This window comes from Cannabis sativa, chromosome 9 (assembly GCF_029168945.1).
Source record: "Cannabis sativa cultivar Pink pepper isolate KNU-18-1 chromosome 9, ASM2916894v1, whole genome shotgun sequence".
NCBI lineage: Eukaryota > Viridiplantae > Streptophyta > Magnoliopsida > Rosales > Cannabaceae > Cannabis > Cannabis sativa.
The window spans coordinates 21,879,943-21,891,702 of NC_083609.1; the positions used below are offsets into that span (position 1 = coordinate 21,879,943).

Sequence of the window (11,760 nt, forward strand, 5' to 3'; positions counted from 1 at the left end):
ATCACAGCTCCTAGAATCTGATTTACACAGAAAAAGTTTCAAAAACCAGTAAGTTTTTCATATTTAATAAGAAACTAAACATATAATTTATAAAACATTGATTACTTCTATCTAAAACTACTACTCTGTTCTATAACAAAATCATGGAACATTTACTGTTGGTACTATACTACAATGGAAAATTTGTAGATAGATGCTGTTAGCCCAAGATATGTTTCCAAAAGGGGGTGAATTGGAAATTTAAACTAATTTTGGTAAATTAAAACTTTTAACACAAAATTATGCAATTAGTCACTTAATTAAATAAAAGCAAGTAATATGGCAAGCAATATATTGTGACAAATAATCAAACTTGTAAAGTAAAGAGTTTAAGGATTAGAAAATGCAAACTCTCGATTTTTACAAGGTTCGGTAGAGCTATGCCACCTACGTCCTTGGTCTCAAAGCTATGGACCTAGCTTTGAGTTCCAATATCAAGCCAAGTTAACGAGCTTGACTAACCTTTACAAACGAGAAATTTTCACCAAGGTATTTCCAAACCTCTTACAATAGTTTCGCACCCCCGAGGACTATTAACCTCTTTCTCGGATTGTTGAAGTGCCAATCTCACTATAACCGGGTTGTTTACAATACCGGTGCCAACCTCACCTCAATCACAATATGAAAGTGTGTTTGATATTACGAGCAAAATCACTCTAGAAATATGATGATACAATGGAAACCTAGAGTGAAATGCAAGCACACTCAAGATGAATAAAATCAAATTTTGGCTCAAAGTGTGTGAAAAGTGTTTGTTGGATTTCAAACTTGGAAGCTCATTAATCTCACTTAGATAGGTTAGATATTTGAAATAAATGCTCAACCAACTTCCTTTTTGAAAGAAAAATCGAGTTTATATAGTGTTTAAGAGAAAAATAGCCGTTAGCGCGTTTCCCGAGACAAAGTCAGTCGTGAACTGGAATTCCGGATGGGAATCAGAATTCCAGATTGATGACAACTGGAATTTCGGATTCCAACCGGAGTTCCGGATGGCTAACAGAGGCAAAAATGCCATTTTTCGGGACTAAAACGCGCATAACTTCTTACTCGATTATCCGATTTCAGAAATTCCAAATTTGTTCTCTTAGTTAAACAAAATGTGATTTAGAAATTCAATCAAAATTTTTTTTGAACTATCGTGTGAGAAAACTTGTTGCACAAGTTAGTGAATGGGCCAAAATTTAAATTTATAAAACTTAGTGTGCTATGCAAATCACTTTAACAAGACTAAAGTAAATTTATACCATTTGATTTTGAGTGCTCTTGATGTAGATGAGCCTCCTAGCTTGATTTTCATGTTTTTGATCCCATGTTTTCTTTTCCCGAGAGTTGACTTTTGACTTTGACTTTCAGGTTGACTTTTGACTTTGGGCTTCTGAGAACCTCTTTTGAATAGGGTCTTGAATTGTTGATCCCTTGATGAATCTTTTGCTCTTGATATGCTTGTTGAATCCATTTAGGGTTGCTTTCAAAAGTTTGGTAAAAATACCAATTTATCATGAAAGATTTATTTTCTCTTTTAATTTTGCTACAAAATCAACAAATCATTAGTAACAAATAATAATCAAATATTTGTTAATCATCAAAACAAGGAGATCTAAAAGTTTGAGTTAACAATCTCCCCCTTTTTGATGATATCAAATATTTGATTATTTTGAAAGGGAAAGGAAAAAATTTAAACAATGTATATTAGATTAGCTCCCCCTTAATGTGTGTAAGAAAAAAAAATTACCTTTTAATTTTACCTTGCATGTTTTTGTAAACTCCCCCTCAATTTTTACTTATGATTAAAAGATTAGAAAATTGAGGTTATGCCAAAAAAAAAATAATCCATAGATATTTTCTCCCCCTTTTGATTCATCAAAAAGGGTGGCAAGAAATTCACAAAATATAGAGAAAAAAAAAAATAAAGCAACATTGCCCATGCATTAAACCATATCATCCAACAAAATAACATTCAACAAACTAAAAAAAAAATACCAACTAACACAAAGTCAAGAGGCATGAAGCCTTTGCACACAACCAAAAACAAAATGAAAAACAAGAGTATATGCAAAAGAAAAAAAAATATGCAAGAAACTAGTTTGGTGGAGGGCCAAAACGATCCATGTATGCCCTCCATTGTGCCATCTCCTCTTGAACATTTTCAAACCCATGAGCCATGTCACTCCTTATGGTGTTGATATCATTGTTGAGATTGGTGAGTTGAGAGTTGATATCATTCCTCAAGGTTTGAAATTGATTGTCAACCGATGTGTGAAGATGAGTAAAAGCTTCCTCAAAGTTGAATTGGGGAAAGTGAGGCATGGGAGGAGCTTGAGGAGGCATTTCTTCTTCTTCTTCTTCACTTTCACTTGCGGGCAAGTTAATGTCCTCATCTTGGTCTTCATCATCACTTTCCAAATCAATTTGCATTCTTTGGCCTCTCTTTGGTGTGAACACCCATTCATTGTTAATAAATTTGTAACCCATAGCCTTGAAAGTTTTGGATCCTAGAATGTCACTAGAGGTAGGATCATTTTTCTTTTCATGTAAGGTAGGGATTCCTAAGAGAGGAAAAAGATAGCTAAGAAGAAAACCAAAGGAAAATGCCTTGATCATATTAGGCTTGTTCACATCAATGATGAATTTTAAAATAAGATAGCCTAGGTTGATTGATGTAGTTTTGGCTAGTATGAGATGCATGAGTAATTGATCAATGGAATTAATCTCATCTTGGTGTCCACTCCTAGGTGCAAGGTTAGCTACAATGAATTTGTGGAGAATTTTGGCCTCTAAAGTGAGTTGGTGTCTTTTTGGTTTCATAATAATAGGACCATCACCACAAAGATTTCTAGAACACTCGTCAAAGTTAAAAATGCCATCATTTTTAAGAGAGAGTTTTGGTTCAAGCAAAATGTCACTATTGGGTGCTCCTAACATTTCATTTAGAGATTCTACATTAAGTTCAAAAGCTATTCCTGTAAGGGTTCCTTTAATTCCTAAAGGGGCTAAGCAAGGTTTAATGCAAGCATAAAAACCTTGTACTAGTCTAGGATATATTGGAGTATTGATTTGAATGAAAGATGTCCAACCTAGAGTATCAAAATGATGACTAAAATCTACATAATCAAGGCTAGGTAGATCACAAATTTTACCTTTGAGAATCTTCCTAGAAGAGAAGTCATTGACAAATTTGTGATGATCCTCATCATTGTAGAATAATGTGGGCTCTTGCCTTGCTTTTGCCCTTATCTCCCTTTGTTGAATTGCACTAGCCAACCTCTTGCTTGCTCTTGAGGAGGGATTAGATGAAGAAGCCATGAAGAACACACTTTTTTGTTTAATTGATGGAGGATGAGTGTTAGGGTTTGAGAGTAAGAATTTTGAGAGAAAAGGAGGAGTGGCTGCTATTTTAGGGTAGAAAATCTGAATGGGAAGTGAAAAATTCGGTGGTAGGGTTTTAAGGGGAAAAATCGCAGGTGAAAAGACGAAAAATGGCTTGATTTCTGGTTCCTACGTCATCCGGAATTCCGGATGGTTTGTGCACAGACAACCAGAATTCCGGTTGGTGCAGCAGACCAGCCAAAAATCCCCTAAAGACGTCCTAAAAATCCCAATTTTAACCCAAATGACCGTAAACCAATTCTAATACCTTTAATATGATAAAACAAAATTGCTCAAACAAGAAAAACTAAAAAATGATGAAAAATGACGATTTACGGTAAGCTTTTCGAAAATTGCCAAGAAAACTAGAACCTTACCGAAAATGAGTTTTATGCAACGAAATTGAAAAATTCTTTTTCCGCCAGTTTGATAAAATAAAATGTGAGGTGTACGAACTTACGGAATCGAAAAATATTGAAAAATGAGAAATTTTGGCGAAAAACACTCTTTTAGGCCTAAAAATCTATAAATTCAACAAGTGAGGTGCCAAAAATTTGTTTTATGCAAATTTCAGTCAAGAAAAACCTATAGGCACACTAAATACATTCAATTTCACATATTCAAACATATAGATACACAAGAAAATCAAATATGTAAAAATTCACATGTTCACTTGTTTAAAAATCAAGTCCAAAAGGTCCCCCTGTTTTCTCTCTCCCATGGCGAAGAAGAAAAAAGTGGGGCGTAAGCCAGGCATTAGGCCTCCGGCGGTTGAGGAGGTGGAAGGCGACGAGGAGATTGCAGAGATTCAGGTGACGGAAACAACGGCGGATGGATTGAACCTGATAGCAGAAATGGTGGTGCACGATTCCATTACTGAACCTGAGGCAATCACATCCAGGGAAAATCAAGCAGAGACACTCGATTTCAACTCTGGGAGTTACGGCAAGAGTTGGGGGGAGGAATCTGAATCTGAGCAGGTACAAATGAGGGAGACGGTGTGGACTTCAGCAAAGAAGAACTGGGAATCATTCACTCGGGACAAGAATATTACCAGGGATCAAAAATTGCTATACACAGAACCTCAAATAAGAGATGGGATTAAGATAGCTCAAGTGGATTTGGAGGAAGTTCAAGAACAGGAAGAGAATTGGAAGTCAGCAATTGTTTGCAAAGTATTGGGTGCTAACCCTCCGGTAACAGTTTTTGAAGGATTCATTAGAAGAGTTTGGGGGCATTTGGGCGTTCAGCAGGTGGCAAAGATGAACAGGGGGCTTATCATGGTGAGGTTTAATGATGAGGCCACTCGAGATCAAGCAGTGGAAGCGGGAGTGATCCAATTCGACAGGAAACCGGTATTATTCGACCTTGGTCTGCTGATCTGAAATCTATTAATCTTGTTCATTCAGTTCCTATATGGATAAGATTACATGATTTAGGTCTTCAATATTGGGGGAATAAAAGTTTGAGTGCTCTAGTAAGCACAATTGGAAAACCAATTATGGTGGACCAACATACAAAGGATCGAACTCGAATCCAATTTGCTCGAGTTTTGGTGGAAATGGAGATCATGGATGCGCCTCCAAAATTCACCCCTTACATAGATGAATTTGGACAATTGCAAGATCAACCCATTGAATATGAATGGCTGCCCGCTAAATGTGCTAGTTGCTCGAAATTTGGTCACACCATAGCTTCTTGTCGAGCAGAAGAGCTGAGAAAGGAAAGGAAGGAGGGGAAGAACCTGCAAGAGCAAAAAAACTAGCAAAATGAGAAAGGGGAGGGGGAGATTCAAGGTAAAAATGATCATCGGAATTGGGTTATCCCAAAGAAAAAAGCTACCAAGAGACCTCTGAAATTGCAAGAAGATAAGGGGGCTGAGATAGCTAAACAACCAGCAACTCATTTACAATTCTAAACAAGCAGGGACATGATTTGGAGGAGCAAAAGGAAGAGCTGGCAGTGTATGGAGAGGAACAGCCGGAAGGGAAGGGGGTAAGTAACTCAGATCAGACCTTGTTTGCTCATGGATAACACTAACATAGCTTGTTGGAATGTAAGGGGCATCAATAAAAAAGAGAAACAAGATGTTGTGTATGAGTTTTGTCAGCTGAATAAAATAGGAGTTTGTGGTTTGCTTGAAACAAAGCTAAAGGATGATAGAATAAAGGATATGATAAATAGGAAATTTTCTAATTGGGGATACTATACTAGTCCTACAATTGAAAATCGTATTCTAATAATGTGGAGGAAAAACTATGCTCGAGTCATTGTCATTAAAGAAGACCCTCAATCTGTTTACTGCTATGTTAAAATGTCTGGTCAAAGTAAAGCTATGTGTATTACCTTTGTTTATGGGTATAATACAGCAGAGGAAAGGAAGAGCTTATGGGAAGATCTTATGGGGGTTCAAATTCCAGCAGCCTCTTGGCTTGTTACAGGAGATTTTAATGCTCTCTTTGATATTGAAGATAGGAAGGGAGGCAACTTGGTTACTTTGGGAGATGTTGAAGATGCTACTAATTGGCTAGCTAAAAGTCATCTTGTGCCTCTTATTAAAACGGGTTCAAGATTCACTTGGACTAACAATCAAGAAGGTAACAAGCGGATCTACTCGAAGATTGATCACACCTTTGTTAATGAAGAATGGGTAGACAATTTTCCTTTGACAAAGGCGCACTATGGTTGGGAGGTTGTTTCAGATCATTGTGTTTGCATTATTTCGATGAGGGTGGATGAGAACATAGGGAGGAAACCTTTTCGGTATTACAACTTTTGGGCAGATCATCAAGAGTTTAAAAAAGTTGTGATGGAAGATTGGTCCCGACTAGTTCAAGCAGTTGGGTTGAAAAGCCTTTTCTTGAAACTCATGCGTCTGAAACACAAGCTAAAAAAGTTCAACAAGGAAGTCATAGGAGATATTGGTAAGACTTTTCAGGAAGCCAAAGATAGGTACATGGAAGCTAGAATGGACACTCAAGCTAACCCGCATGATCAGTTGGTGCAAAAAAAGGAGAAAGATGCGGCTGTCAACTTTAGTGAACATGAGAAAATGTACCATAGCTTTTTGAGACAAAGAAGCAAGATAGATTGGCTTTGTAAGGGGGATGAGAACAATGCTTTTTTTTCATGCCTTCTTAAAAAAAAGAAGAATGGAAAATAGCATAGTTGCTTATACAAACGAACAAGGGGAAGTCGTTGACAAGTTCCCTGAAGTGGTCAAACACTTTGTTAACCACTTCCGTAGCTATATGGGTTCTAGTGAAAAGCCGACATTGACTCTCAGGAATGATTGTATGAATCAGGGGAATTGTCTTAACATAGAGCAACAAATTAGAATGATAGAGCCGTTTACTAGCAAGGAGATAAAGAAAGCCTTCTTCAGCATTCCTGATTCAAAATCTCCAGGGTCGGACGGTTTTGGAGCAGGTTTTTTCAAGAAAATGTGGCCAGAATTGGGAGAAGAATTCACTAAAGCTGTGGAAAGCTTCTTTCAAACAGGAAGTATGCCAAGGGATCTTCTTGCCACAATGCTTATTGATAACTCTAGAAATTAGAGTTATTTTTCACATTTTTTTTTAACTAAAAATTGGTTTAGTTCTTAAGTTTTTAATTAATTTAGTAAGTTTTTAATTATTTTTGAATTTATTAGCTTTATTGTAATTTTATATGTTTTTGTGTGTTTTTATAATTATTTTATTAAAATATGTTATGTGGTATTTATTTTTAATTTTATTTTAGTTTTCTAATTAATTTTATGTATTTTTAGGTGTGTTTAGAAGAAAAAGATTGGGATAAAATTGAAGAAATAAATGGAGCTAAAAGTGCAATTTTTAAAAAGAAATCTCATCAGCCCTTATGCAAGGCCCACTTGCGGTCAAAGTTAGCTCCCCATCCGCACCGTTCGTTGACTGATCGAAGGGCTCCCATCCACGCGTGAGATCCACCCGACCAAGGAGCAAGTGAAGCTCCAGCCAGCTGCCGCATGGGACCCGCACGCAGCATCTTATCCCCCACTCTTCCTTCCGCCAGCTGGCCTGCGTGGTCCCCAGCCCGTCAGCGCCCAACGAACCAGCTCTCGCCACGCAAGCGTCTGCAGCCTCACCTCCAACAACAGCTCGCCACGTGTCCGCCTGCTGAGAAGAAAAAAAGTGAAGTGTTAATTGATTTACTCATCCAAAAATCACATTCACAAACACCAAATATTTCATTTTCTCCCACATATTACACATAAATATTCTATTTACTCTTCCCAATTTATTTCACCTAAATAAACATTCCTAATTTATTTTTACCCTATCTTTTCACTATTTTTCCATCCAAACAAATATTTATTTTTTCCAATACTCTTACACATACTCTATTTATCCCTTCTCTTCCCAACACTAATTAAATTAATCAATTTATTTATTTTATTTTGATTAATTTAATCTCCCAATTTCGCCTATAAATATGGTGTTGGAAGACCATTTCAAAAAACATATCTTCACCCTCCCAAAACACCTCTTCAACCCAAAACACTTCTCCATTCCACACTCTTCATTTTTACTATTTTCTTTCTACCATTTTTACATTTTGAAGAGCATGTCAAGTATGTTTATCTTTTGTAATTTTTATCTAGTTATGAGCTTCTAATCTTTTTTCAAGATTATTAAGATGATGATGAAGAAAAGTGTAACTAGATAGTGTTTATGTTTGTATGTTGATTTCCCATTTGTGCTATAAAGTTCATGGATTTTTCTATCAAAAATATGTCTTTTTCATCTTCAATATTATGTATTTTGGATTGTTAAAGCATATTTCCACTTAGTTCTTCATTATGCAAAAATATAATACTCTTTGATTAAATGTCTTTCATTAAATTGTTTACATCTAATTCTTAGAATATAAGTGTTATATTTTGCCTAAACATAGTTTCTTTGATTTTGTGTAGTTTCATTAAATTGTAACACATTTAATGCTTAGAAATTATACCTTTTATAAGTGAAGAAAAATCCTACATTTTTGAAAATAACTTGTACTTAAAAGAAAAATATATCTTGGAAAATATAGTTGTGATTTATTTCAACTATATATATATATGAACTTGGAAATCAATATACTTATAAATACTATTGAACTTGCATTTTGTGGATTCTAATATCTTAATAATCTTATTTTACACATCTTATTGGAAAATTATTTTCATACTCACTCATCTTTAATCTTAAGTATTTTAGTTATTTGTCTTTTATTTTATTTTGCAAAACCAAAATCCTATCAAATATTTGGAGCTAGGTTAGAATATTCTTGTTTTGTTTGAAATAGTTTCTTTTGATGTTAGTCAACTCCCATGGGTTTGACCTTGCACTTACATGAACACTATATTTCGAAACGATTCGTGCACTTGCGAGTATAAATATTAAAACACTCACTTTTGAGGACAACAAGTTTTTGACACCATTGCCGGGGAGTTGCAAGAAAGAAACGATCTTTCTACAAGGTAAGTAATATTCTTCAACTAGTTATTTTTTTTTCTTTTCTCAATTTTCATCAAAAAAAAAAAGTTGAAAAAAAAAGAAAGTGATACATATATATTGTTATATATTACATATTATATAGTATACTATATATACATATTTATTGGTAGTTGATGGCATTTTAGGCCTCCTACCTATTTGTTAGTTGAGTACATTTTTGCCTCCTAACCTTTTTTTTTTCTTTTAGTAGTTGAGTGCATTTTGTGCCTCCTACATACTTGATAGTTGAGTGCATTTTTGCCTCCTATTATATCTCCTCTAGTGATGGCATTAGTGCCTCCTAGCTTTTATTTTTGTTTATCATTTTAGTTGATGGCATCTTGTGCCACCTAAAATCTTATTATTATTATTATTACTACTACTATTATTATTATAGTTAGTTGATGACATCTTGTGCCTCCTAACTTTGATATAACTATCTATTATCGTTATTGTCATTTTTTTTATTGTATTTATTTAGTTGTAATTTTATTTACTTTGCTTAAGAAAATACTTGAAAAAAAAAAAATTAAAAACAAAGCTTGTTCTTTCAACATAAGCAATTTTTGCTTAAAGGAAATTTGGCAAAGTTCCCATCCACACTTAATAATTAACCCCGGGGAGTTGTTGTTAAGTCGTGAGTAAGTGGAATCAAATAGGCCTGGGAACAAGTCAAACAAAAAAAAAAAAATTGAAAAATTAAATTTTTTTTTTTTAAAAAAATCATAATCTCTTCCTAGTATAAGTATGCTCTGTGGTTGCGGTTTATAACTAATCTTCCACATCAGAAATTTGTCTTCTTGAGATTATTGTGTGTTATTTGTGTTTCTTTGTGAAATTTGTGACATTGCATACATCATTGGCAACGTGATTCTAAAAATCGTTTGGTAAAAAGAGCAGTAACTTTAGGTGAAATTGAAAGTGTTTTTGCAAAATTAAGCATAATGGAACAAGAACCTAATATTGCGCAAGAAAAAACGCTACTTGAATATTTTTCACCTATTTCATCTAATGCTCCATCATGCATTGTTTTGCCTACTACTAATGCCACTCATTTTGAACTTAAACCATCCACCATTCAATTGTTGCCTTCTTTTTATGGTTTAGAAAGAGAAGATCCTTATATGCATGTAAAAGATTTCTTGGATATTTGCTCAACTATTCGTTTTCAAAATTTTTCGGATGAATCGGTTAAGCTTAGGTTGTTTCCTTTTTCTTTAAAAGATAAAGCCAAAGCTTGGTTAAACTCACTTCCAACCGGAACCATAACAACTTGGGATCAACTTTTTAATAAATTTCTTGCCAAATTTTTCCCCATGTCCAAAACTAATAATTTAAGAAGAGAAATTTCTGAATTTTATCAAAAAGATAATGAAGAATTTTATGAATGTTGAGAAAGATTTAAAGATTTATTATTAAAATGCCCCCACCATGGTTTTGAAAAATGGAGACTTGTAAAATATTTTTATGATGATTTAACCCCTTCAAACCGACAAATGATTCAATCTATGCATACTGGAAAATTTTTTAAATTACAAGGGCAAGAGGCTTGGGAAGCTCTTGAAGAATTATCTGTTAATTCACAACAATGGAATTATTCTGAGCCTAGGTCTAGAGCAAATAATTCACCAAAAAGAGGAGGAAAATATGAAATTAAAGAAGAAACTGATTTGAGAACATCTTTCGAAAAATTAGCAAGAAAAGTAGAAGCCTTAGTCATAAGTCAAACTATGAATTCTCATGTTCAACCTAAAAAAGAAGTTTGTGCTAGTACTTGTCATAATGATCAATCATGTCCTTCTTTTCTTGAAACATTTTCTGAAGAGGCTAATGCATTACATTCATATGGTAAACCAAATGATAACCCATTTTCAAACACATACAATCCTAATTGGAGAAACCATCCCAATTTTTCATGGAGACAAAACCAACCACAAATGAACCAAGGAAACCAATTCAACATGCTAAATCCGAATCATGCCCAACCAAGTCAACCTTACCCTCCACAAAGAAAGCCTTCCTTAGAAGATACTTTACAACAATTCATGCAATCCACCCAACAAATCATGCAAAATCAGTCTCAATCCATTGCCAAACTTGAGACACAATTGGGTCAACTTGCCAATGCCGTAACTGAGAGGGAAAAAGGAAGATTTCCTAGCCAACCCATCCCAAATCCTAAAGGCCAATATGAAGTAGGAGTTCCTAGTCATAAAGAAGAAGCCAAGTCTATTTCAACACTTAGGTCCGGAAAACAAATTGCCAAACCCGATTACACACCTCAAGTTGAAAAAGACCAAAGCCAAAGTTCCAACACAAATGACTTGTCAAAAGATAATGATCAAATTCTTCCTTCCATTCCAAAAGCTCCTTTTCCACAAAGATTACTTCCACTCAAAAAAGGCAACCAATATAGTGACATCTTAGAAGTGTTCAAACAAGTAAGTATCAACATTCCATTCTTAGATGCCATTAAACAAATTCCTGCCTACTACAAATTCTTGAAAGACCTTTGCACTGTTAAAAGAAACACTAATGTTCCAAAAAAGGCATTTTTAACTGAACAAGTTAGCTCCATAATTCAATATAAAAGCCTTGTGAAATATAAAGATCCTGGTTGTCCAACAATTTCATGCATCATTGGTGATCATTTTATTAACAAAGCTTTACTTGATTTAGGAGCTAGTGTGAATTTATTGCCTTATTCTGTTTATAAGCAACTTGGTCTAGGAGAATTAAAACCAACTTCTATAACACTTCAATTAGCTGATCGTTCTGTGAAAATTCCTAGAGGTATTATAGAAGATGTTTTAATTAAAGTGGATAAGTTCTATTTTCCTGTTGATTTCATTGTTCT

At 34.6% G+C, this 11,760-nt stretch overlaps 1 protein-coding gene and 1 non-coding gene across 2 annotated transcripts; one reads left to right on the plus strand and one right to left on the minus strand.

Annotated features, from left to right (window-relative positions):
- The first annotated feature begins 5,174 nt into the window (after positions 1–5,174).
- LOC133031294 (uncharacterized) lies at positions 5,175–6,962 on the plus strand. The gene is made up of 4 exons (XM_061104773.1): positions 5,175–5,201; positions 5,332–5,400; positions 5,516–6,459; positions 6,554–6,962. Exons 1-4 carry the CDS (start codon positions 5,175–5,177, stop codon positions 6,960–6,962), a joined length of 1,449 nt encoding a protein of 482 aa, XP_060960756.1.
- Positions 6,963–10,234: 3,272 nt separating this feature from the next.
- LOC115724267 (small nucleolar RNA R71) lies at positions 10,235–10,341 on the minus strand. The gene has a single exon (XR_004013066.2). It is a non-coding gene; the product is annotated as a small nucleolar RNA R71 (small nucleolar RNA).
- Positions 10,342–11,760: the final 1,419 nt, after the last annotated feature.